This window comes from Cibotium barometz, chromosome 10 (genome assembly GCF_041138505.1).
Source record: "Cibotium barometz isolate CiBa-2024 chromosome 10, ASM4113850v1, whole genome shotgun sequence".
NCBI lineage: Eukaryota > Viridiplantae > Streptophyta > Polypodiopsida > Cyatheales > Cibotiaceae > Cibotium > Cibotium barometz.
In genome coordinates this window covers 1,085,600-1,112,725 of record NC_141055.1, presented here as the reverse complement: position 1 = coordinate 1,112,725, position 27,126 = coordinate 1,085,600, and the positions used below count along the sequence as shown (strand labels likewise).

Genomic DNA, 27,126 nt, shown 5'->3' with positions numbered 1-27,126 from the left:
AAATGTACCATGATGGTCTGCTTGTGTATAATAATGCAAGACCGGGCTCCAAGAAAAAGGGTGAATATAGGCCATCGACCTCAAGCCCTTGTAACTTCCTCCTAAAATCATAATTTGCCTAATATCTTTAGGGCCTTAACATATTAATTTGCTTGTGCAAAATGTGTTAAGACATGTGACATAGACTAGAGCTTGAACGAGCACCCTTGCCTATCCATGGAGTTGTTCTGAGTGGGCAATAGGAGCTTTGGTTCAACACGTTATGTTGAATATACAACTTGGCCCCCCACCCAAAAGTAGTGGGGAACCGCTTCCTTGATCAAAAAAGTGAATATGAATTCTCTTTAAATCCATGTGTAAAGAAAGGGGGGGTGAGAACAATATAATCCAACGACGGACGCCCGTCAAGGCAATCGTGTCCGCCCAGCTCGAGTGGGCAACGTTGCGTAGACCCAACGCACATTTGATGCAAAATTGACACTTCCATACAAACACTGTCTCTGTCTGTCCTGATTCGTGTCCTTTGGCGGCCTGCAGGTTCTGGAAATAGCCGATCGCCACTGAACTGCTGTTTCTTTGAATCGTCTAGCTCAAAGTAGCCCTTTCATGAAGATCATCTCATCGCTGTAGCCTGCACAGATTTGACGTACGGTTTCATCAAGAGGAAAACGAGGGTTTTCACAGGTGCGGCGTTGCCTTTCCGATTTCTGATGTGTAGGCAGGCGTTTGAGATCGCGAATCAACGGTCGGATTGATCGGTCCTCCGATGGAAGTGAGCCATCCGGCCGTCCATCCGGTTGGAGTCCCGCCTGCGTTGACACAGCCGCCCGCAAGGGTGAGGATGAAAGATTACCAAGGGATGCCAGGCACCTTGGGAGGTCTGGCCCTTCGGCTTGGGCAGTTGGGATTTGCTGTCCTCTCCTTCAGCATCATGGTCTCCACTCCAGATTTTGCTCAGGTCACTGCTTTCAGGTAAATTTTACAAATGTATCTTTCATTTTAATATCCGACTTTTCAACATTCTTACTGTTTGTCATTTGGTTCCTCACTTCTCCAATGAATGTTTATTATTATTTTTTAACCACAATTTCTCAAGGTGTTTCTGACCTTTTCAAATTATTTATCATCTGAATTTCTCAAATATTTTAGACATAGATAACCAGATATTTGCACCTTTTAAAATATGACCATTTAAATAGTAGTTTCTTGCATCTCAAAAGTATTGTATCATTTCAATGTCTCAAATCATCTGAATTTCTCAAATATTTTAGACATAGATAACCAGATATTTGTACCTTTTAAAATATTACCATTTAAATAGTAGTTTCTTGCATCTCAAAAGTATTGTATCATTTCAATTTCTCTTACATTTTATATATTTATGATTGCGATTCTCCTTAGTCAAGGTCCTCTTAATTGATTTTCAAAACGGCATGATGCCCTCATGGAGGTCAGCAATAGGGTATTGTGAATTCAATTGTATGTGCTTTTTTGTGCATGACGAAGTGGATGGAGGAAGGTGACTTAACAGATTCACCTCAGGTTTTGCAGCTTTATCTCGATGCCTTTGAGTTGGAGCTGACTCTTGTTACGGCTCATTCAGGTTCAGCAGAGCCTGGGTCTGGAGCATTGCCTGATGCTCAAGAGGGGGGTAGCACCTCCACTCCCTTGATACAGACAGGCTCAGATGACATCTAGAGGTTGCTTGGTGCAGCTTTTGTCTCACCCGAAGGTACTGATGGCTGACAGTACATCTGTTTGTGGGACTTCTATGATATATGTGTACTAGTCACATTGGATGTTGTGGTTGTGTATGGTTCACAGTGGTATACAACTTTGACTACTACTACACCATTGGTTTGCAGTGAAAGTTGTTACATATGCATGGCTTAGAGAGATTGGGACGCTGATCTTGCCATATTGTACATTTCACTTTGGATATTTTGCTATATCATCAGATTGGAATCGAGGACGCTTGCCATTTTTCAAGAGGGGGGTATGTCATGACCCTGTGAAAGTGGAACAGCATGAGTGTCAGCATGGTGGTTGGTGAGCAAGATAAATATTTAATGATTCATATTTGGGGTGCCCGGACAAATGGTATTATGTGTGGACATCCTCAAATGTGAAGGGGGACCAAGGACTTTAATATTTTTAATGTTTTAACCTTGGGTGGCCCCTAGGCATAAGTGACCCTTAGAAAGTTTGATAAATTTTAGAAAGGGGCCACTAGAATATTTTTGGGAAAAGGGGCAACTCCACTTTTGGAGGTACACGCCTCTCTCTTCTCTCTCTCTCTCTCTCGCTTTTGGAAGAGGCGTGCAAATTGGCTGCGTGGAGGAGAAGGAAAAGGAGAGTCGACTGGATGCATAGAGAGCTCTGCTGCGTGGAGAGTAGCCTGTACATAACACAGGCCGTACAGTCAGGTACGGTACAGTTCCGTACAGTTGGTACAGGCGGCGGCTGTTGTACGACAGCAGCAGGTACATGCTGCTGCACATCAACTGGCGCAGGTGACTGCAGGGCGACCAGGTAAGTACTGGCTGCTACTGTGCAGGCAGCTGCAGGTGCAGACCTGTACGGACAGGTACAAGTGGACAAGGACAGCTCTGTCCAGCAGGTACGGTCGGGTACTGCAGACCTGTATGGACAGGTACAGGTGGGTACAGTCTTGTTCAGTTTTGAACAGCTGCAGGCGGCGCTTCATCAGCTGCAAGAGGCGCATCATCAGAGTACAGTCGGTGCATCAGTCAAGCGGCTGCAAGGAGGAAAGTACAGACAGGCTGTTGCAAGTACAGACTGGTACAGTCAGTCCCTTTGGTGTAGAACGGCGATATGCAGCCTTTACACACTATAAGTAACAATGTAAGCTCTGAATATATCAATCTTTCTTTCTTTCCACTGGCTTATGTCTGCTGCTCTGCAGAGTTGTTTCATCTGGCCCTTTGTGAGAGGAAGGGTATAGCAGTTTGAAGGGTGGAAACAGGGATTGGACAGTGGATGTGTATTTAGGTTGAGTTTGAAGCCATGTTCATGGAACAGCCAGATGTATGCTCAAGGCTGCCCTGTTGAATTGTCTTGGTTGATCAGAGGAAAACACACTGTGTTGCTTTTGTGGGACACAGATCTGTATGTGAATCCTCTATGCCAAGAGGTCTTGAGGGCTGCCAAATTGGACATGCAGGTTTACTTTCTTTGACTGGCTTTGTTGTACTCAGTTATACATTTCATTGAATTTGAAAAAAGAAATACCAAAAGGGGCGCCAAGCTTTGGGCCCAACAGGTGTCGATTTCCTTTCAGTTCTGGAGCATTCTAGCTCCTATTAATTTTGTTATTTATTTGGACTACAATTGGAAGGGTGACTGCTAGTCTACTGCACTTTGGGTTCCACCAGAGGTCGGTTTCAGCTTCCTCTGTTGTCTAGTTCGAGTTTCAATTCTTCTTGGAATAATGCACAACAGTGGGTTGTGTGAAATGTGAATTGATTTCTATGAATGGACCTTGTGTGGATTTAATTGCGTGTGACTTGCTCCTGGCATTTATGAATTGTGTGAGAAAAGCTAATAGATGCATTCAAAAAGCAAGCTTTCTTGTGAGGGGCATCTGATGCTGCATTTCTTTAACTTGGAATTTACTCAAATTTCTCCCAAACTGCTGGAAAATGTGAATTTCTTGACTTCTGGAGGGGTTTTTTAAAATAACAATATGGTTGCAGCTACCTTGTTGCAGCAACCTTGTTGCAGTCCTTGTGGAGCTCAATCGTAGCTATTGTAGACATCTATGCCTTGTTAGTTAGGAGGAGTCTGCACCATTCACTTCTGGTCAGCTTATTTGCAGTGGGTGATGGGGTAATGGAAATTCTAGACCTTTTTTTGAAATTTGTTATATACTTTTCATATTAAAAAAAAAGTTTATTCGTACTGTTTGAATAAAAATTTTCATCTATTAATGACTTGTTGTTATTGACTCAGGTTACCTCAACATTAACCTTTGCAGCAGCATGTGCTACTGCTGGCATAACGGTTCTCATTGATAATGATTTGAATCAATGTGGGCAAAACCACTGTGGAAAATACAAGGCGGCAGCAGCCATGGCTTTTCTTAGCTGGATAATGGCGGCACCATCATTCCTCCTAACATTCTGGCTTTTGGCAACAAGGTAGTTTTTCGTAATTGTCTTGTTTTCTTAAAACAAATATTGAAAGGATTAGAACCTTTACAGCAGTTGAGGGGTAATGTGTATTGGGATTACAAGGCACAAACATTGTATTATTACAAGTATAGTGATTCTGACAAGGGTGCTACACTCCATGTATGTAACGGGACATCGGTTTCTTATGTTCTAGGGGATAAGAGGGTCCCCCATTGTTACGGTACCAATAATCTAGAGTGTACAAAAAAAGTATGCGTGTTTTTGTGTCTTGATGGTCCAGTCTTAAAAGGTCACTTGAAGGGGCTTTTCAATGTCAATTTGAAGAATTGCTTAAGGTTGGGCATAGGAGTATCAATCTGAGTCTGGGCTGTGTCTTTTTACTCCATATCTATTTGAACATGGTTTTCTCAGCCAGGTTCTCAAAATGCCTTCAAATCAGAGCTCTTCTTTAAGATTCTTGCAGATTGTTTAGAAAGTCTTTGTTGCTTGGTTGGTGGGTTACACTTGGCTGCCAGACATCTCTTTGTCCACCTGGCAAAAAAAACTATTCGTTCAAATGTCATGTCCAAGGTCTACCATATTCGGATGGTACTGTGCCCAGCTGTACTAAGGGCTGGCCAGCTGTGCCATCCATGTTACAGACAGCTTCTAGGCAAAGTTGTGTGTGGCATGGACATTGCAGGCAAGGAGGCATGGTGTTACACATGGGCCCTGCTGGAATAAGAATCAACCCACAACCTATAATCACCAGGCCCACCACAACTCTTAATTGCACATATTATTCTTAAGCATGTCTGTCCTGTGGCCTTGATGGGTGAAGAAAATTATGGTGGACACGAAGCATTTTCCCCTGGCTTGTCCCTGAACGATTCTGAAACCCCCTTACTATGAATTCCATTCAAGATGGCTTTCTCATGAGCTTATCTTGAAGGTTTCAAGAAAACTCTTCACCATAAACGGTTTAAAGCATTTGCTGCACCTTCCCCCGTCAAAGACCATCGATGAGGATTTCTGGTGAGGCTACTTTGATGACTAGGTGTTGCGATGATGGGTTGCTATAATGACAGGCTTCAATCGCAAGCAATTTTAATGTTCGGGGCGGGGATTCAGTGTTCTGCTACTAGTGTGCCCCTTCCCTGAACGATTCTGAAACCCTCTTACTATGAATTCCATTCAAGATGGCCTTCTTAGAGCTTATTTTGAAGATTTCAAGAAAACTCTTCACCATAAACGGTTTAAAGCATTTACTGCCCCTTCCTCCCTCAAAGACCGTCAATGAGGATTTCTAGTGAGGCTACTTTGATGACTAGGTGTTGGGATGGATGATGGGTTGCTACAATGATGGCTTCAATCGCAAGCAATTTTAATGTTAGGGGCAATGATTCAGTGTTCTGCTACTAGTGTGTCCCTTCTTGTTATCAATAAACCAACATCGGCAACCTCCAGCCTACTGATATTGCTACGCTTATCAACATAGTTTGCAAGAGAGACTGATAATAATAATAAAAAGCAAGTCCACCAGAGCGCGACTTACAAACAGTTGGATGCTATCCGAGTCTCTTCTCTCTCTTCCCCGAAGATCACAAGGAAAAATAAACTCTTCTTTCAATGTGGGTACTTGCTTCATTGTTAAGTTGATCCTTTTTTGAATGGAGCACGATGACGGTTTTTTTTAAATTACAAGAATTTAACTTGGAACCTGCTGATCATGCCTTGTGCATAGCTTTCTCACTAGGTGAGTACTTTTATTAAAAAAGCTACTGCTTTTCCAATTCAATAATTGAATTACTGTTTTTGTGTTGCATAAAAGAAAGTTGAGATGGTGTTGAGTCATCATAAAAGGTGGCATATTAGCAGCAGTAGCCATGCCGTATATGACTGATTTTGGATGCTAAAACTGTCGGATTACCTACAGGGACATGCATTTTTTACCACGTGATCCGTTAATTTTTAGCATCACCAAAGAAAACGTGCAAGGCTTGCTGAGCCTTGTCCCAAGGAAATCTCGCGTTTTCTCAAACAAAACACAGCAAAGAAATGACATCATGTTCCCCGTTTTTGGCCCCTTACCCCTTCTTTTGCCTGGTTTGTTTGGGTTTTACTGTTTTTTATTTTCCCAGTTTACTTTTTTGCACGCCTCTGTTGTTGTCCACCTCTACATCACGTTTTTGTTTGCTAGGTGCATACAACTCCCACTACTAAGAACATACTTTCTGCCTCTACACTAGCTATTTGTTTGCTAGGTCACTACAATCCTAGGGTTCATGGCTAGTTTTGAGGCTATTCTCTCACATTAGATGAAATTAAGGGCCCCACTGCAACTTACACAACTGATAGTTCATTGTGAAGTCTATTTGGGAACAAAAACCAACTCTTATGTTGATGATCATAGTTGTACATGCAATCTTTACAAAAATGTTATCACTTTGCACAAAATTTTAAGTTGTTCCACGGTGAACGGTTTTGGCTCCTTGGAAGCTGCATTACCACCACCAGCAAGCTTGTAGCCATGCATGGGCCATTGCTGCTCCTCTCCCTCCCATGCTAGGCTCTCCTCTTTCTACAAATAACCTTGTACTCGATCCCAACTGGCAGCAAGCCCTCCCCCCAACTTCAAGGGTGTTGTCTCTATTCCCATCGTGATTTGATTCCTTGCTCCTTTCCTGCAGGCAGGCGGCGTTGCCTTGAGGATTATGAATACCTTCATAGTAGGAAGAAAAAGAATGGTAAACTTGTACTTTTAGTCATGACGTGTTCATTATTACATATTGGAGATTTGAACAATATGAAACCCTTTTTTGGTGCATCTTATTCAACCTTAAGAAATGTGAGCATAGCTATGGCTTTCATGGGTAGTTGTGGAGGCTATCTAATATATAGGCTAGTTTTTCACTATTTTTTCAAGAATTGAGAACAACAATTGTGGTCAAATTCAAAATTTAGGAGCTTGCATATTTTTGACGTTGGTATTTGAAAAATAGGCATCTTGTAATGATTCTGTAAGTGTTGTAGACGTTTTTGCAACATCATTCGTATAGAAAATTACTTTATTTTATTGTTGCAGACAATTCACACGTGCAAAACAACATAGAACAATGATTTTTATTTTCCACAAACAATGGTTACTTATTGTCAACCTTGGACTCAAAAGTTTTCAATCACTGGAGTCTCATCCCCAAAACTCACAAATCTCAAAATAAATATTTTTAAAGGATGCTATGCATACTTTAGGTGAGGCAAAACTTAAAATCATAAAGAGATGCATAGGCGTATGTATGCATGTATAGAGTTATTGTGCAAGTGAGGACATGAAAAAACTAGCTTGAAATCTTTATCTAGATCCATGGAGTTGAATAGCTTGTTGCAATAGTGCACATGAGTCTATGTAGTCATGATTGTTTTAGTCGAGCAACAATGCACATGCAATAATTATGAGAGGATTGTTAAAAAGTTTTCAATCACTGGAGTCTCATCCCCAAAACTCACAAATCTCAAAATAAATATTTTTAAAGGATGCTATGCATACTTTAGGTGAGGCAAAACTTAAAATCATAAAGAGATGCATAGGTGTATGTATGCATGTATAGAGTTATTGTGCAAGTGAGGACATGAAAAAACTAGCTTGAAATCTTTATCTAGATCCATGGAGTTGAATAGCTTGTTGCAATAGTGCACATGAGTCTATGTAGTCATGATTGTTTTAGTCGAGCAACAATGCACATGCAATAATTATGAGGATTGTTAAAATGGATTGTTGTGTCTTAAGATGACATCTTATCCCATGTTGCCAATTGCTTAAAAAATTACAATTAGCAATGCATTGATGATCCGACTCCAACTCCACACAACTTGTTGCTTAAAGCACTTGAGCCATTTGTTTTGACAGCTATGAGTATGTGCTAGTGTCCTCTAGCTTGATGAGTGGAAACGTCCCCTTGGTCTATGCATGTACAGGTTTTGGGTTCGAACCCTGATACTAGTATAGTTTAAATAATAAACTCTTACAAGAAAAAGTGCAATAGTTTTGGGACCTTTTGTAAATGGAAAATTCGAAGTGGCAACAATAAAGGTTATTGGATATGGTGTTTGTATAAATTTTATAGTTTACACACAAAATAAGCTCTGAGCACAAATAATAGTAAGTCGTGCATCTACCGGATCAACTTTGCGTTAATGCCATCAAAAAAAAAATCAATTGTGTTCCGGTGGTTGATAAAAGACGCAAAACAATCATAATTATTCGGAACAAAATCAAGACAATGTGTTGTTGTTTTGATGAACTTATAGAGCTCTACAAAACTAATTAGTACAAAACATCTTCATAGTAACACGTGCAGTATTTGTATGTGCACATATATTTGAGGTCATGCAAAAATAATTAAGTGCTTCTCCCAAGTCATGTGAATAAAGCATGTATGAAAGTTTTATTTAGAACTATTTATATTGCAAAAACATCAACTTTTCAAATTATCATATGTATGTCTTTCAATAGTGTAAAATATTAAAAAGCCACCGACTTCAAATTTTCAATGCTCTTATAGTTTTTCCTCTCGTCTTGACACAAGCTAGTTCAGTAGGTAGAGCTAGATTTGCATTTATCAAGTTCAACTTATATTTATACCTTGCCAAGGAGTTGCATGTGCTTGGGCTTGCTTTGCATTTGTTAAAACTTTTAGTGAAGTTATAACATGCTAGATGGACTTTTGAGTCTATTCCGATTAATTTTTGAGAAGACGCACGATTATATATAGATAAGTTTTTTGAGAAAGCTATGTCGAAGCATGAGTATAATTTTTTTTGGAGAAAGTTATGACCATTTTGAGTTTGGGTCGCTGATCCCATTATTATTATTTTGTAGAAGAAAACAATTTATGAAATAGAGAAGAACTTCTTGAGCAAAAAAGACGCCTCTTGAGATAACACGCAATAAACACACGTTTCCACGCTCTCCAAACGTTGTGTGTGCTGTCACCCCTTAACCACAACACCATTTTCCAATTTGATAGATAATTTTGCAAATTACATAGTAAAAGATTCGATGAAACTTGAGCTTCTTTTTTTTTTTTTTTCAAGCGGAATAATGAAGAGAGTATAAGATCGTCAAAGTCGTTCCATACATAACAACACTGCTTCTTGCAATCCGCAAATGCAACCCCATCAAAACACACCATCTGAACATCTTAGGTATACATTCGAGACATTTGTTCTATACTACCAATCTCCTCAAGTGTGTCTTAAGAAACATTGTGGTGTGCTCTTTCACCTTCCATAATCTTGGTGCAGCTTGCAACTTTTGAATTGACTCGTGCACTTCTTTACGGAAGGAATGAATTCTTTCCCAATCACATCCACTCTAGATAGAGATTAAGTCTCGGAGTGAAGGTTCTCAATGCGATTTACACTTGAATCAATGACTGCACTTAGAGTAGGGTGTTTCCACCACTCACAATTTATAGGTCCACTTTACCACCATGACATTCCAATGTGCGAACTTAACCTTGTTGGTCCAAAACTTGAACGGTTAAACACAATTAGCTCCCAGTTAACTCTAGAACATATGCTCAATTGTTCCATGTAGTGGCCTGTGATGACAAATTAAACCACGGAAGTTTGTGTTTATAGAATGAAGTCTTATATTCAAAGATAGGATTAAGAAGGTTGTGATCTTGAAAGCAAAGAAGAAATACCACTGAGCTGAAAGGGTACGAAGATGAATAAATCCTGAAACATAAAACGAAGTGTGGACACCGCTGGGAATTTTCCCAATCGTGTCAACCATTCTGAAAACATAGTTACATAAAGTACTGACGCTTGGACACATGATCCATAAGGTATGAAGAGTTCTAGGAGCTTGAAAGCTTGTGGCATATCTGGGAAGTAACATGTAGCCATGAGCTTAAACTGTGTAATTTTTGAAGTTCCCTTGGTAGAGTGTATATACAGCTATGCATGTATACATATCTGCAGTTACTTATGCATGTCAAAAGCAAGCGACACGTTTGGCACATGACCAGCCTGAGCTTACTGGGCAATCCCAATCTGGTTATGAGAAAACAAGGACGCAACTACAAGCCCTTCACACCTCTACAATCATCATGCAACTTCCAAGATATGTTTGACATTGAGTGGTATCTTTAACTTATAAGCATCGGCTATGACTCCTTAAGGCATCTCGTTCAATTTAATATTACTATGTAGCAAAACCCGGTTGATCTAAGAGGGCCCAACTTAACAACACACTTCAATCTCCCATCATCCCTGAACCAACACAACCCAGGTCTAAGACTCGGACCCCATGATGCGGTTGTTAAGGAAAGTTCAACCTATCATTAGTTGCACTATCATCCAATTTTTGAACGGTTTATGATAAATTCAGATGCAAAAGGTGGTGCTCTGCTGAAAATCTTGGCTTCAAGCATACAGGCCACTAAACAGCTACAGGAAGACCTTTCTTTGCCATGCTATCCAAAACATCATTTAGAGCTTGACAAATATTGACAATCTGCAACAAAACGGAAAACAAAAATCAGAAACACACATTTACACAGCTTAAACCTCCAAAATCTTTGCATAAAAAGCTGGTACTTCATTGGAAAACTTGTAACAACATAAACCTGTTGATCCCACTGTTGCAGTTCCTCAATGTCGGAACCAAAGTGGATTACCCCTTCTACCTGCAAGCAACAACAAAAATGAATGAGATTAATTTTGTGTTTTCTAAAAAGCTAAGGCTTCACTTTTAGTACAAGAAAAAGCCAACACGCTTTTTTAAATTAAAAATCAACTAGCATGCACGCACACCCTCGCATTTTCTTAAGCGCCCAACTGCCCTGCTTTTTACTGCCCAACTGCCGAATCAGGCTATTCGACTATTTGCACGCTGCCCTGCTTTTTACTGCCCAACTGCCGAATCAGGCTATTCGACTATTTGCACACCCTTGCATTTTCTTATGCGCCCAACTGCCCTGCTTTTTACTGCCCGCTGCCGAATCAGGCTATTCGACTATTTGCACGCTGCCCACAAATGCCGTCCAGCCAGTTGCCCTTCAACAAGCACAGCTGCCTTGGCTGGCCTGGATTCCCCATTTGCCCACACTTCGCAGTCCTTGCAGCGCAGCCAAACATGGCCCAAGCACAACCACACCAGGACGCCTTGTAGTGCAACCAAACATGGCCGCCTTGCAATCCATGCGCTAACCCTAAGCCTCTTGTGTTGGCTGTCCATAGGAAGGAACAAGGATTGGTGCCCAACAGGCATACATTTGTGTGTCTTAGCTTTTTTTCATTTCTCGGGTTAAGCACACACTGGGGTGCTTCATTGCACCACGCCACACACTCAAACAAAGAAAGTTTTTGGCCACGTCTCTTTGAGCGAGTTTTCACAGATACCGTTTGCACTAGGTAGAGAATCTTTGGCCTCAATGGCGTTTGCTTTAGTTTCTGGTCCAGTACAGGAGGGCGGGCTCTTCTTCCTTGTCATTTGCATTGGGTTGAATGTCTTCAGCATCTAGTGTCATGGAGGCACCACATGAGGATATATCACCAGATTTGTCTTCACCTTGGGGAGGATATGCTGATGTCTTCACAGTGTACACATTTCTTGGAGAGACTATATCGACAAAATAGCCAGAGTTCTTGTTTGCTTCAGTGTATCAGCTTATGTATTACTTGGAGTATGTTCCATTAGGGAGATGTGGTCTAGACATACAAGTGCCATCATTATTGATGGATATAGATTTGGTGGAAGCCTTCTGAGGAGTATTGTTCTTGGTTCTGCTTTTTTCCTTCAGGGAGCATTGGAGTTGTGCAAGCACGTATTGTGATCCATCTAAGTCAATGCATTAGTGGCTGGACTGCAGATAGCGGAGTTTTACTAGGCCATTCTCTGGAGTGTTCTTCACTGGACTATCAGAGAATACTCAGTGGCCTGCAATATTTCTTCATGGATGGTTGGACAAAGGGATAGTGCTAGATTAGGCAGCAATTACTCATCCACAGGTTTCTTTGCATATCTTTGTGATGATATGGAGAGGAGGAAATGTGAGTTTTCGCACTAGATGTCGCAGTGGTTGGGATCTTGGGTACCATTGATGAGCTTTGCTTGGATCTTTTCCTTATATGAGAGGGAACTTTATGTGGACACCATGCAGCTCAGAAAACTGCAATGCAAGTGGGGGAGAATGTGACACATCTCTACTGCAAGAGTTCCATGTGGCATTTCCACGTGATAGCCGACCACTAGCTGAGGCTAGAGCACATGTACAGCACGTGCATAGGCATGCAAGCAGTTTCCTGGAGCACACGGATGCGTGAGTGGGCAGCCGGGCAAGGCCTGGACAGTGCAACTGTGCCACACATGTTAAAACGTTATATTATTGCCAGTTGTGAGCAATTAAAAGAGGCTAACCTTAATAATGGTGGCCGACAAACATAGGTGAATCGTATATATATGTGCACATAGAAATCATCATAATAATTTGTATTTCTCAACGTAGTCTTTCTATAGAGCCTTTCTCTTGAAGCGTGGCTACCCAGATATCTTCTGGCAACGCTTGGGCTGCAATTTGACGTCTTCATTTCTCAATCACATTTTGTATTGGAGATTCAGTTGTAACACTTTCTTCTTGTACATAATAGAGATCAATAGTTTAGGACTTGTTAGGACTTAGTGTGTGATGTGTGTGTGATTCCGATGTAGTTTCCTTTCGATCTTTGAAAACCCTAGCACATGGGTACAATGTTCTACAATGTGGCCGAGAGAGAGAGAGAGAGAGAGAGAGAGAGAGAGTTATATTAAATGTCTTCAAAAGACCCAGTGGGTCTATGAGACCAAAAGTGATACAATAGTGTCCATTTAATCTCATCATGGTAAAAAAGAAAACAAAGCCTAGAGATATGACCTGAGAATGTCAAATCCGAGCTAAATGATACAAAGTGGGACCATCATTGCACAACCTATGGAGCTAACCCCCCAGTAGTTAGCGGGAGGGGGCCGTCAAGGATATTGACAATGGGGCTAGCTTGTAGAAGGCTCTACAATCCGCCGAGCGTGGGAAGGTGGCTCGCCGCTCCGTGCCTCTTCAAGATCTCCTCAAGCTAGGGCTGATGTCTCTGTTGCTGGCAAGGTCCAGGGAGTCTGGGGCATCGAGCTCACTGTAGTACTGTGGCCCGGTCTAGAGTCATGCCAGAGTGGGGTCTGGCAAGGGGGGGAGAGAGAGAGAGAGAGAGAGAGAGAGAGAGAGAGAGAGAGAGAAATATATATTAAGTGTCTATGAGACCAAAGTGATACAATAATGTCCATGGCATATCTCATCATGGAATGGAAAATAAAACAAAAAGAAAACATAAACATAGCTATCTCACTGGGGTGATACAAAACTGTCCATGGAAACTCATCATGGAATACTAAGAACATCAAAACATGAGAGCATGTCCTGGATCTGGAGCTGATGAGGTGATCATGGCCGACGGCCGGGGGTGTCGGGCACGTTGGAGTGCGGAGGCTCGGTCCGAGGTAACTCCTCTCGGGCGAGGTAGGTCTGGAGCAGCTCGTGGAGGGTCCACAAGATCCACTATATTGGTATCCTCCACCTCTTGGGTCTGGAAGAAATTGGTGATGGTTGGCTAGCGAGGGAGGGGGAGTGGCTGGGGCCGAAGCTCTCTCAAGGTGTCCTTGTGTCTGTGGAGCTCAAGCAGGAAGAGGCCTAGGCAACGCTGGTCCTGGAGAGTGGACCAAATCCCTCACGAAATAGACAGTGAAACCTCCCGCGGATCTCATAGTATACTAGGCAATGGCATATGTAATGCTCCTCTGTCTCAACCTCTGTGTGGCATAATCAGCAAATCCTCTCCTCTTTGGGTCTTCGTATGAGCTTCCCGGCTCTGAAGATGCGCTCAACTCTACCTGTCTCCACTCTGAGGCGGTGGGATGAAACCCATATCTAGCCAATTGCAATCTGCATGGCATGGGACATGTGAACACTCAAGTAGCCTGGCTACTGGATGAATCCATCCTCAATGAGTGTGAGGAAGTGATCTCTGTAGAACTCCATCTTCGTGGGGAGCTCCGGAGGTGTGATCCATGTGCAATGGGTGTAGAGGCTGAGAAGATCTAACCGGATAACCTGGTTGATATCCTCGTGAGAGAGCCGAAGAAAAGGGGAGTCCAAATTGTACTGAAGGGGGAGTAGGCAGTCTAAGCGGAGCCCATATACTAAGAACCAAGTGAAAACTAGTGCATACCATACTCCAGAGTGGCCCTCAAGTGCTAGCTGTCTTGAGGACTCTAGGGCAAGCCTCGGGTACCTATGGGGATCCATGTGACTGATGCGATGGAGGTATGTGATTGTCTGGAGGTATATGACTGTCTGGAAGAGTGCATCCACTACCACCAGGGCTGCAGCAAACTCTGCCTGGATAATCTCGTGTGGGATTGATGGTTTGCTACGAATCATATGGGAGAACATCATGACTTGGGGCCTCTCAACTCGCTGCCAATCCTCATCGGATAAATCTGCCCCCAGAAGGCTTCTCCATACATCGAGGCTAGTGTGACGAGGGTGTCAAAAAGCCAGCCCTCCGTCCTAGGCTCTTAGAAATGTGCCTGGAAGCACTGCCACTCAAATAATCTCAAGGCTACATATCCCCGTGTCACTCTTGCATGTGCTGTGGGAAGCATGGTGAAGTGTGGGCCACTGAAAGTGACACCAAGGTAGACAGGATGAGACAATCTCCACACGATCCCCTCTATATGTTAAGCTCAATCTGGATGTGAAGGGGTGAGAGGTCTCTAATGTCATAGCCAAGTCATATGGTGACTATCATTTATTTATTTATTTATAACATAAACCAAAGGTGGAACAAATGGAGAGTTCAGGTTATTTCCTGAACTCGACAAAAATCAATGGGCGAGCTTCAAATTATCAACTCCACCATGGATACCATAGACTATGCACTATGACATCCCCACTCACATCATCAGCTTCCAAAAGTAGGTGCAAGTCTTTAATAAATATACAAATCTTCATAGATGAACCATCGAACTGAGTTTCTATCACTTCTCCAAATCTTCATAGATGAACCATCGAACTGAGTTTCTAGCACTTCTCTAGAGGTTAAGGGAAGACATTGTAGCCCACTCCTCTTCTTCTCCCTCTCCACTTCTTCTAAGTTCTCCCTTCTTCTTCTTCACCCTTCCTCCATTTCTCCTATTATTTGTCTTTTCTTTTCTCTCTCCTCTTCTTGAATTTTCAGCATTTCAAGAATAGTAACATATGAAGTTCCTTCATTATTTGTGTGGTTTTTTATTATCAGAGTGTGCTCACTACAAGTTTTTATTTATTTTCTTAAATGAAAATATTGATTTCTTGAAACCTCAACCTTTTGTTTGGAGGGACAAAGAATTCGAGACAAAATTTTAAAAAGTTAACTTGTGAAAGAGTGGCATTAAAGCAAGACACTGCAATTAAAAAAAAGGAGTTTTATTCTTTGCATACCTGGTCGATAGAACCTTTCATCCGATCTTCAGATATCATCCTTGCAGCTATCTTTTCAGCCTAAAGAAAGATCAAAATAATAATTAAGTCCTAAAATTGCTTATCATTATACAAACCACCATTGCAGTGTAAGAAAATAGGGCAAACTACAACTACGCTCACAAATCCAGGTGCACCAGTGATTGCACAACAAAACATATAAAAAATTCAAAAATTACAATTTACTGCTGGATATGCGGGACAATTCACTTCCTCTGCACGATGATAGAACAAGAAAGGTGTGAAGGGAGGCCAGCCCATAACCACTCATGGTGTGTTTAGCACGTGTAAACCAGCCCAAGCGAGAGAAAGCGTAATCATTGACTACAAAATTGTGTGCGCTTTCTAATTGTTTTCAGAGTATCTTGGAGATAGTCATCTGATCCCACAAAGCCTTGTAAAAGTTGCGATTTCCTAATGAGGGACCGTCCTTTCTTCAGTCCCTCTTGCAATCCCCAGACAAAGCATCCACAAAAATTTCTTTTTCTTTTCAGAAAAGAGACTTCTATTAAGTAATATAAAATCATACAAAGGGAGATCTCAAACCAAAAGGTAGGGGGATCTCAACCGCAACATTACGCTGCCATAAAAGCCCCGTAGGAGTGGAGGAGAAGAAAATACCACTGTTCCACTCTCTCATAAATCTACTACTTTTTGTTGCGTAGATCCCTCTATATGGGCCCAAGTGGCCAAAAGAGTATGAACGATGTCACTCCATATACTGTGGCTGTCATAAACATGAATACCCTTGAAGGCCTTTGAGCATCTAGTCTTCTAGATATGCAACGCCATGATACTAGCAATCCAATATTCAGCAGCAGAGGTGGTCTGTATCATAACTGGGGGATATCCTGAAGCAAACATCTCTGAGCTATGCCCCTACGGACAAGTCTAACAGGATCTGCTCCCCTGCCCTCAAAATGAAGCTATGGGCCTGACTGAGTCAACCATGCACTAGCACCCCAAGTAATATAGATAGGAGCACTCAATCTGCCCAGATCCTCTGTGCTCCTCTGGGAGTTGGGCATCTAAAACAAGAGGGGTCAACGCCAAAAATAGATCTCCACTGGTTGGTGGACAACCCACCATGTAGAAACAGCCAGAAGAAGTAGATCATCCGCCCCCTCCTGTACAAGTGCCACAGCCAGAATCCCCTTTGAATGGGGTTGTAATGTCATACGCCTCCCAGTGAGGCCTAAGAGTATAAACTCTCTAAGTCTATCCAAGCATGATGATCCCGGCATTACGCATAGTGTAGCTGAAGAGAGGTATGCTCCTCATGGGGGTAGTCGCATCAATCCATTCCCACTCACCAAGGTCCCAATGCAGATGTCTGAAAGGGCACTACTCTGACTGGATGGATCACAGAGCTAGGTGTGATCACCTGTACATCACATCTCTCCATCCACCATCTAAACTGAATGCAATAGAAGGCAACAGCCTCTGTCACCATTTGGCCACCCAATTGGTCCACCCGTGCTTTCTTATCATGTATGTACATTGGATTGGTATCCATGGCAGTTGTTTATGCCGGGGATTGATGCTATAGACTTGGCTTTCCGTTGGGACTTGTGCCTCCGTGTACATGCCCGGAAATGCTTGGTTGATTGGTGTTCCATTTGGTCTGGTACCTCGTGTACTTGCCTGGAGCATGTCTATTTTGGTATAGTCTCATGAACGGGGATTGTCCATACCAATGTTGCATTGCATAGCATCTTTATCTGCTTGCTTGCAATTGAAATTGCATGTTGTTTTCATGCTTGCTTGACCAATGGGTAGTTCCGGGTAAGGGGATGCTCGCGCGTGAACCGTGCATGTGAAACTGTCTGCTGACATGGTTGTGTGGCATGTGAACAGGTGGTAATTAAGTATTACCCAATCTAGGTTCAAATAGCCCTAAGGACTTAGCCAATATTTATAAGTGAGTGCGTTCCCACTTCATCAAAGCTTGGGCGCCCAAAAGTTACTTACAAATTATGACCGCTTCCAAGTTCACACTCACTGAAGTCCCGAGGCGGACAAGACTCAATGTCCAGGACCTGATCCTCCCCTTTTACTCATAGATGGGCATCTCCCCATGTCCCTTCACTTGATTGGACCCCAATTCACTTACTTATTAAGAGAAAATTCGTGTTTTCTCTTCGTGAAGATTTTTGGAGGCTGAAAACTCTGTTTTTCCACCATTTCTCACCATTTCCAAGCTCTCCATAGCCATACCTAACTTGCTAGGGTGTTTTCCAAGCTTCCAAGAGTGTTTCCAAGTGCTAATCACTCTCCTACTCACTTCCAATGACTGAAATTCAGCAAAACAGCTCTAATTTTTGCTGTAATTTCTGGTCTTTTTGCTGAAAACCCTAATTTCAGCCTTTCTTTCTCAAGTTGAACCATAGGGGAAGCTTTCCCACCAAGGTTCCCTTCATCCTCTTGAAGACTTTTGTCGCGAAGAAACGTGACAAATCAAAGATCTCAACACTCCAAGGACTTCCATCGCGAAGACTTCCGCTGTCATCGACTCTACTTGCTATTGGTAAGCTTTTATGCTTACATATGGGAGCAAGTAGCAAGAGGGAGGAACCGGATTACAAGATCACATACATTGTGTAGTGTTCTCTTGTCCTACGTGCTCTCTTGTAGTTTGTTGCTACCATGTGTTGGTGGAACAATAGAGAGCAGATGGTAGGGAACATGGGCACTTGAGAGGGTAGTGTGGGTTGCAAGTCTACATCGACAACCACTTGTTTGCAATACTGTATTCATATGCATTGGTATGAAAATCTGGTATACTTTATTTGAGGGAGGGGTCGGTCGTTCCGACTCATTGTGTATTTCTTGTCAATTCAGTAATTTACTTCTTGTATTTGAACAAGTATCCATCAAATCTTAGTATATTTAAGTGTATTGATTAGCATTGTGTTCAACCAAGTAACATTGGTATCAGCATTTGGGCTTTATGAGTATCTTGTTATGCCTTTTGGTCTTACAAATGCCCCGGCTACATTCAATAGAATGATGGATCGCATATTCCGTGGATACAGGAAATTTACAGGTGTCTTCTTTGATGACATCCTAGTCTTCTCGAAGACCGAAGAAGAGCATAAAGCTCATTTGGCTATTATTTTTGAAGAGCTCTATAAGCATAAACTCTTCATAAATGCAAAGAAGAGTGAGTTCTTCTTGTCAGAGATACATTATCTTGGGCATATTGTGTCCAAAGATGGGGTGCGGATGGATCCTGCAAAGATTGATGTAATTCGGAATTGGCCCGAATTGAGTTTGGTGCATGAGATCCGTAGTTTTCTTGGATTATGCTCTTTCTACCGTAGGTTCATTCGGCACTTTGCATGGATTGCTTCTCCTTTACATGATTTGACAAAGAAGAAGGCCGTGTTCAAATGGACTAACGTAGAGAGAGATGCATTCCTCAAATTGAAAGATGCAACTACTCATGGTCCAGTGTTGATCATTCTGGATTTGCAAAAGCCTTTTTGTGTGGAATGTGATGCATCTAGAAATTGCATAGGAACTGTCCTTAATCAAGAGAAACATGCCGTGGCTTATGAGAGTCGTACATTACATGATGCAGAGCTATCTCTTGGCATTTATGAGAAAGAGCTCTTGGCTGTAATTCATGCACTTACTATATGGAAACATTACCTTCTTGGGACTGATTTCTCCGTGAAGATAGATCACCAGAGTTTGAAGTATTTTCTTACTCAAACTAAGTTGTCAGAGAAGCATATGAGGATGGCCAATTTCCTCTCTATGTTTCATTTTCAGATCTTGCACACCCCGGGAAAGAAGAATGTAGTGGCCGATGCATTGTCACGAAAACCGTATGTAGCAGCTATCTCGGTTGCCTCTCATGGGGACTTGTCTACCATGCGTGATTTGTATCATACGGATGTTGATTTTGTCACTATTTGAGCTGATTTGATGGCTGGTCATGCACATCCCTCATATGTGATCAAAGAGGGTTATCTCATGAAAGATAATTGCCTATGTGTGGTGTCTGACATGAGGCAAAAGGTTTTGGATGAGTGCCATGCTCCTTCATATGCTGGTCATAGAGGCATAATGCCTACTACGCACATGATTGAGCGGTATTTCTTTTGGCTAGTTATGCGGAAGGACATAGAGGCACATGTACGTGTATGTATCACTTGTCAAAAAGTCAAATTTGATAGGCAAAAGGCACCTAGTTTGCTTTAGCCATTGCCTATTCCCACGCAGCCATGGGAAAGTATTACAATAGATTTCATTATGGACTTGCCACGTACCCAACAGGGTAATGATGCAATTTGGACAATTGTGGACAGGTTTAGCAAGCAAGCTCATTTCTTGCCGGTCAAAAAGACTATCAAAGTTGAGCATATGGTTAAAATATATCTTGCACAAGTGTTCAAACATCATGGAATGCCGAAGTCCATTGTGGGGAATAGAGATCCCAAGACTACAAGTCTCTTTTGGCAGGATTTATTTGATAATATGGGGCACCAAATTGGACTTCTCATCAGCTTATCACCCTCAAACGGATGGGCAAAGTGAGGCTACAAATTAAACCATGTTGGATCTCTTGAAATGTTATGTAGCGGATAAGAAGTCTTCTTGGGAGAAGTACTTACCGCTTGTGGAATTTGCATACAACAACACGGTGCATGCATCTACGGGAAAGGCCCCATTTGAGATTGTTTATGGTAAGGTGGTTTTGCCACCCATCCTTCGCACAAAGGATGAGATATTTGCAGCTGATGAGTATGTAAGAGACTTGGATATTGCTTTGGCTCAGGTGCGGACACCCATTGCAAGGTCACAAGACAAGCATAAAAAGGCTGCCGACAAGCATAGAAGGCAATTGGATGTTAAAGAGAATGATTGGGTATTGCTGAAATTTGAGAAAGCAAGACTTGCAAAGAGGCCTGGTAAAGAGGGTGCATATTCTAAGCTTGCAACCAGGTACTATGGGCCTTTTCGAGTGATCGAGAAGATCAATGAAGTGGCTTTCAGATTGGCATTACCTAGTCATTGTTTGGCACATACACAATGCTTTTCATGTGAGTCTCCTTCGCAAGTATGTAGGACCGAAGCCCAGTGAAATGGTCATTGAGGATCCACCAGAAGTGGATGAGCTTGAGGAGATCTTGCAGCCAGAGCAGATTGTGTCACAAGGAACGCAAGCTTGCTGCAGGCAAAGTTGTTAGGCGTTACCTTGTGAACTTTAGGAACTATCTTCCCATTGATGCTAAATGGGTAGATGAAGAGTTCTTCAAAGATTGCCCGCATGTGCTTCAGATATATTTGGATGCTTTTCAATTGCGGACAACTGTTTAGAAGGCGAGGGAGATGTTACCATTTGGCCACCCAATTGGTCCACCCGTGCTTTCTTATCATGTATGTACATTGGACTGGTGTCCATGGCAGTTGTTTATGCCGGGAATTGATGCCACTCATGTGATACTGTAGACTTGGCTTTCCGTTGGGACTTGTGCCTCCGTGTACATGCCTAGAAATGCTTGGTGGATTGGTGTTCCATTGGGTCGTACCTCGTGTACTTGCCTGGAGCATGTCTATTTTGGTATAGTCTCATGAACGGGGATTGTCCATACCAATGTTGCATTGCATAGCATCTTTATGTGCTTGCTTGCAATTGAAATTGCATGTTGTTTTCATGCTTGCTTGACCAATGTGTAGTTCCGGGTAAGGGGATGCTCGCGCATGAACCGTGCCTGTGAAACTGTCTGCTGACATGGTTGTGTGGCATGTGAACAGGTGGTAAATATTACCCAATCTAGGTTCAAATAGCCCTAAGAACTTAGCCAATATTTATAAGTGAGTGCGTTCCCACTTCATCAAAGCTTGGGCGCCCAAAAGTTACTTATAAATTATGACCGCTTCCAAGTTCACACTCACTGAAGTCCCGAGACGGACAAGACTCAATGTCCAGGACCCGATTCTCCCCTTTTACTCATAGATGGGCATCTTCCCATGTCCCTTCACTTGATTGGACCCCAATTCACTTACTTATTAAGAGAAAATTCGTGTTTTCTCTTCATGAAGATTTTTGGAGGCTGAAAACTTTGTTTTTCCACCATTTCTCACCATTTCCAAGCTCTCCATAGCCATACCCAACTTGCTAGGGTGTTTTCCAAGCTTCCAAGAGTGTTTCCAAGTGCTAATCACTCTCCTACTCACTTGACTGAAATTTAGCAAAACAGCTCTTATTTTTGCTGTAATTTCTGGTCTTTTTGTTGAAAACCCTAATTTCAGCCTTCCTTTCTCAAGTTGAACCATAGGGGAAGCTTTCCCACCAAGGTTCCCTTCATCCTCTTGAAGACTTTTATCGCGAAGAAAGGCGACAAATCAAAGATCTCAACACTCCAAGGACTTCCATCGTGAAGACTTTCGCTGTCATCGGCTCTACTTGCTATTGGTAAGCTTTTATGCTTAAATATGGGAGCAAGTAGCAAGAGGGAGGAACCGGATTACAAGATCACATACCCTGTGTAGTGTTGGTAGTGTGGGTTGCATGTCTACATCGACAACCACTTGTTTGCAATACTGTATTCATATGCATTGGTATGGAAATCTGGTTAGAAATGCCCATGACACTGTGTACTTGATTCTCCCAAGATCAATATACTTCATTTGAGGGAGGGGTCGGCCGTTCCGGCTCATTGTGTGTCTCTTGTCAATTCAACAATTTACTTCTTGTATTTGAACAAGTGTCCATCAAATCTTAGTGTATTTAAGTGTATTGATTAGCATTGTGTTCAACCAAGTAACAGCCTCTTTCTCCTCTAGCTTCTTCAGGAATCCCAACACTTAAAGGAGCACGCCTGTCTCAGAAAAAACTCCCAACCACAAGTGATGATACTCATCTAAAAATGTACCAATGATCCAATGGTTAGGTATAATGATAATTCATGCAATCTATGAGGCCAAACTCCCACTGCAGAGAGTCTTATTTTAAATAAAGATTTCATACAGTTGGAGGATCAATCAGCTCATCGCTCATGATCTTAAGAATACCATGAACACATAGTTAGGAATAGGATTGCTTCTGAAATAGTAATTGAGCTGAGGAATACGTATGGGATGTTTATTAGTTGTTGAGAGGAAACCAAAGAATTTGCTCTTGAGCGACTTGACCAAGGTGTAGTGCGAAACGACAGTCTGAAATATTTTCCCTAGAAATTGAAGTGTTTCGACCAGCTGTTTCAAGGCCATTGAAACATTCTTGTGACTTCTCTTGAGTAGCCATTTCTGTCGTTTCATGTAGCTTCTTGGAGATCAATAGTTGCCAAATCACTTCTAAAGTATCCATCCAACACACAGCTACCGGCAGCAAGGGCTAGCACGCTCGTGATGCCACAACCCATTGTAGGCATCCCACATCTGACCTACATATCCCACTTGTGGGGCCGCTAGCACCCGAGAGGCGCACACATCTGCATGGGCTAGCATGTGGGAATGATATTGCTACAAAGTCCCCATCCTGGCTAACCAGCTCTCCCTTCCTCCACAAAAGACGAGATTGGAGGAGTTGAACATAGCAGAGGTCCCTTTGGAGTATGTCCACACTTTCCTTGCATGTGGGATAACTGGACATAACCTTCACCATCTTGCAATCCCCATTACCTATGCAAGATTTGCACCTCCAACAACCCCCTCCAACCAAGCATGGAGGAAGGTGACCAAGGATCCTTACTTGAGGCTTTGACACCATCTTTAAGATCAAGCATTGCTAGCTTGCTCGTGATGTATCCACCCACCACAAAACGATCGGCGCCAACAGCTAGCAAGCCCGTAATGTTAATGTCACCACCCACCACGGGAGCCAGCCCACATGTGCAATGTGTGCCCCACTCATGGAGCCGCTAGCAACCAGAGATGCACATCCCTCCATGGGCTAGTAAAAGGAGCTGGCATTGCTAGATGAGTCTCCACCCTGCCTAACCAACCCTCCCTCCCTTAGGGGAAGTTGAAGATAATAGGAGTCTCTTTGTGTCCTTTCATTTTCCACACTTTCTTTGCATATGGGCGAACTCGACACATCTTTCACCACTCATGCTTATGGGTATCCTTGATCATCCACATGTGACAATATGTATCATTCCTTTGCATCATGATTTCTTTTTTTCTAGTGATTGAATAAATAAACTAAATCTCCAATGGATCCAACCCTAATAAACCACGTTTTTTGGCCACCAAACCTTTCAAAAGTGGCACTAAATTAATGTTAAAAAAACAACACCATGTTACGCCCAACAAGTCAATGAGAAGTGTTTCCTTCTTAATTCAATGTTTTCAATAAATTGTTTTGGGTACATAACCCTATAGAAACGTTTTGTAAACTTAAACCATAACCTTTTGAGAGACCCAAATGTATGAGTTCCATCTCATCAATAAAATAGGCAAAGTAGGCCAATCATTTGAGACATTAAAATACAGTGGCAAGCAACGTAGGTTACCATGTCCCATTGACAAACAATGGTTCTCTTTGGCTGCCTGATATTCGTATCTATGGAGAAAATGATTAGAATAATCCACCATCAAGGTAGTCAAGTGTCATACAAGCCAACATGCATTTGGCATGCTACTGGGGAACCATTACAACTAAGGTTCCATAGAGTCCTGACAATTTTGAGCCCTACATCAATACATACATTTTTTTTTTTTGTTTGTAAAACCATTGTTCTGTTCTATCACTTTACTGTGCAGAGAGAAGCACCCTCATGAGAGTGTTTCTCATTAATTCACAAGACTAAAAACTGTGGAAAAACAAATCTAGATGTATCTGATCTAGTTGTTGGAGCTGATGGCAGTCATATAAGGATCAGCATAATGATTGATGAAAGTAGTAATACTTGTCGATGGGGGGTGACTCGAAAGCCAGTCGATTGCGTGCAGTCCAAAGTGACCAGAGAGCCCAAAATCTTGTCCATTCAAAAAATGGAGCTCTTCTTGCTAGCCTCCTCTCATATTTGCCAAAGGTCCAAAAGTTCCTGGAGAAATGTATACCAAGAAATCTGGCAGTCATAGATAGACTACGCAAGAAATCTTGGGTGTCAATACAACGCCATAGCAAGTGCTCAATGGTCTCATTAGAGCATGAACACCTTGGGCATTGAGCAGTAGTAATCTTTCTTTTTTGCTAAAGTCTTACCGGCAGGGATTACTCCTGTAATACATCTCTAGAAGAATACTCGTTGCTTTATTTTCCATACTTTCAGCAAAGTTTGTTTCTAGCTTATTCATATGCCATACCATGTTTGCATGGTGGCCGTAATGTGAGAGTGGGACATTTCAAAGCTGTGCAAACTTATCGCATGTGAAGCATGCACCTACAAACCCACCCCAGTCAAAGTATTTTCCCCCCTCTCTCTATTAGGATGCAAAGACCTCATTGGAGGTAAGAGAGATTTGGAGGCTTTGTGATGATCTTGACCCCTTGGATAGATTTGCCTTGGCCTTGGAGAGGACTAGCCAGCACTATCACTACGTTGCTTTGGCCAAGAAAGAAGAGGCTTTGGGCAAGGAGCGAGCTATCAGACGCATGTTGGCTGCACTTTAAAGGAAACACGAGAAGCTTCTTGAGTCCCCTTGGATCCCAAATCTCTTGTCCACTGTTAGAGCTGAGTTACCGGTGGCCATGGATAGGCGGGCTGAGTTTACATTTAATGCTAATCAGGCATTTTGGACACAAATGCAACAAACCATTTTTCTCAGTGCATGGACCTATGCACAATAGGGACAATTTGAGATGCTTGCAAAATTGTCAGGGAGAATTTCAGCCCCAACTAGAAAAGGTGAGGAGTATTGCCTTAGATTTTTATCAAATCTTGCTCTCTGCAGAGGCCCACTCAAGGCTTCACCCTATTCTTCAGAGGGTTATTCATGATACACAGAATGGTTTCCTCCAAGGAAGGAGTATTTTTTATAATATCTTTTCATTTTGGTAAGTTGTAGAGTGGGCTAACCAACAACCCCTTGCCATTCTCTTGCTGGACTTTGAAAAAGCTTATGACAAAGTGGATTGGGACTTCTTGGAAGGTACCATGGTATAGATGGGTTTCTCCTAGGAGTGGCTCAAAGGGGTCTCTTGCATGTATAGGGAGGCCCATAGCATAGTTTTGGCTTGTGGGGGGCATGGTGAGCACTTGCAGATCTCTTGTTCCGTGAGGCAAGGATGCCCCTTAGCTTCACTACTCTGCCTTATAGTACTGGAGGCTATGAGCAAGTTTCTCAGGGTCACCCCAAGGGTTTCAGACCTAAGACTTCCTCTTCACACAGAAGAAGAGTTACTACACTCAGAGTTAGCAAATGATATTGGTATGTTTTTGGAGGCCTCACAAGCATGCCTTTGTGCTTTTTGCATCGCCTTGGAGATGTTTTGTTTGGCAATAGGCACGCCACCATCAATTGGCACAAATCAACCAGATTTTGGATTAGTGACTCATAGCAGACAGATTGGGGTTTGGATATGGGGTTTACTTGAATTGAGAGGATGCATTGCTACATATCTTGGCTGTCATGTTGGCATTGAAATCTCTCCTCCAAAACAATTCGCTCCTACGCTCATGAGCAAACTTCAGCATTGGAGTAGCAAGAAGCTTGATTTGGCCTCTAGAACCTTCGTAGCCAACCAAGTGTTGCTAGCGACTATTTTTGTTTGTCACGTCATGCTAGGTTTTTCATAGGAGATGCATTGGACAACTTCGTCAGCTTATTTGGAACTTCCTTTGGTTAGGATTAGATGACACTATACACACCAGGGAGAGTAGCTTGGGATACCATTATTATGCCTAAGCAAGAGGGAGGATTAAACGTCATTGACCCTGAGGTGCAGTGAAAGGCTTTACTTTGTAAGTTGGTTGTCAAAGGATCTCTTCCTTGCATTGAGCTTTGCAAGGACTTTCTTCTGCAGCAGATTACGAGGTGCAGTCCGATTAAGGAAGGTGATTGGATTTACAACCCATGTTTTATCTATTTGGATGCAGAGCACCAACCACCTTCTTCACCCTTGGTGAGATCTTGTCTACAAGCTTGGGATTGCATGAGGAGCTTCTTGTAGTGTTCCATGCCATACTGCTTCCTTGCCTCCCGGGGGACCCTATTGTTGGGGTAAAGGCGTTATGCCCACCCTTATAGTGTGTACAAGCCCATAAGTTATAGTACATAGTACACTTAGTACTTTTAATGTACTAAGTGCACTATGTGTACTAGTGCAATATACATGTGTGATAGGGGAGTCACACACTCATGCCTCATGAGTTGACTTATCCCCACAACTCTCTCTCTCTCCCTTGTGTTTCTCTGTGTATGTCTCCCACATGAACATAACCTAACCCTAATTCTCCCATCAACTGGTATCAGAGCTTAGTGATCCATCCCTCTTCCCTCTTCTCCTTGATAGCTGAACGAGCTGCTTGCTTTGCTGC

The 27,126-nt window shown here is 42.4% G+C and overlaps 2 protein-coding genes across 2 annotated transcripts in view; one reads left to right on the top strand and one right to left on the bottom strand.

Moving 5' to 3' along the window:
- The first annotated feature begins 416 nt into the window (after window positions 1-416).
- Window positions 417-4,421, top strand: LOC147634429 (CASP-like protein 5A1). The gene is made up of 3 exons (XM_086803496.1): window positions 417-972; window positions 3,717-3,849; window positions 3,973-4,421. Exons 1-3 carry the CDS (start codon window positions 767-769, stop codon window positions 4,162-4,164), a joined length of 531 nt encoding a protein of 176 aa, XP_086659622.1. The 5' UTR covers window positions 417-766; the 3' UTR covers window positions 4,165-4,421.
- A 5,423-nt stretch (window positions 4,422-9,844) lies between these two features.
- Window positions 9,845-27,126, bottom strand: part of LOC147634427 (COP9 signalosome complex subunit 4-like) — a 105,325-nt gene continuing 88,043 nt past the window's right edge. The window contains exons 12-14 of the mRNA XM_086803495.1: window positions 15,650-15,709; window positions 10,769-10,828; window positions 9,845-10,656 (exon numbers count right to left, since the gene is read on the bottom strand). Of these exons, the coding sequence (XP_086659621.1) occupies window positions 10,582-10,656; window positions 10,769-10,828; window positions 15,650-15,709 (195 nt within the window). The 3' untranslated portion in view covers window positions 9,845-10,581. The remainder of the gene's footprint in view (window positions 10,657-10,768; window positions 10,829-15,649; window positions 15,710-27,126) is intronic.

Bases quoted from the DNA above. Each gene is read 5' to 3' on its own strand.
- LOC147634429 (XM_086803496.1), top strand. From the start codon at position 767: ATGGAAGTGAGCCATCCGGCCGTCCATCCGGTTGGAGTCCCGCCTGCG. The intron at 973-3,716 runs GTAAATTTTACA...ATATGGTTGCAG, and splicing joins GCTCAGGTCACTGCTTTCAG to CTACCTTGTTGCAGCAACCT. The intron at 3,850-3,972 runs GTAATGGAAATT...TTATTGACTCAG, and splicing joins TATTTGCAGTGGGTGATGGG to GTTACCTCAACATTAACCTT.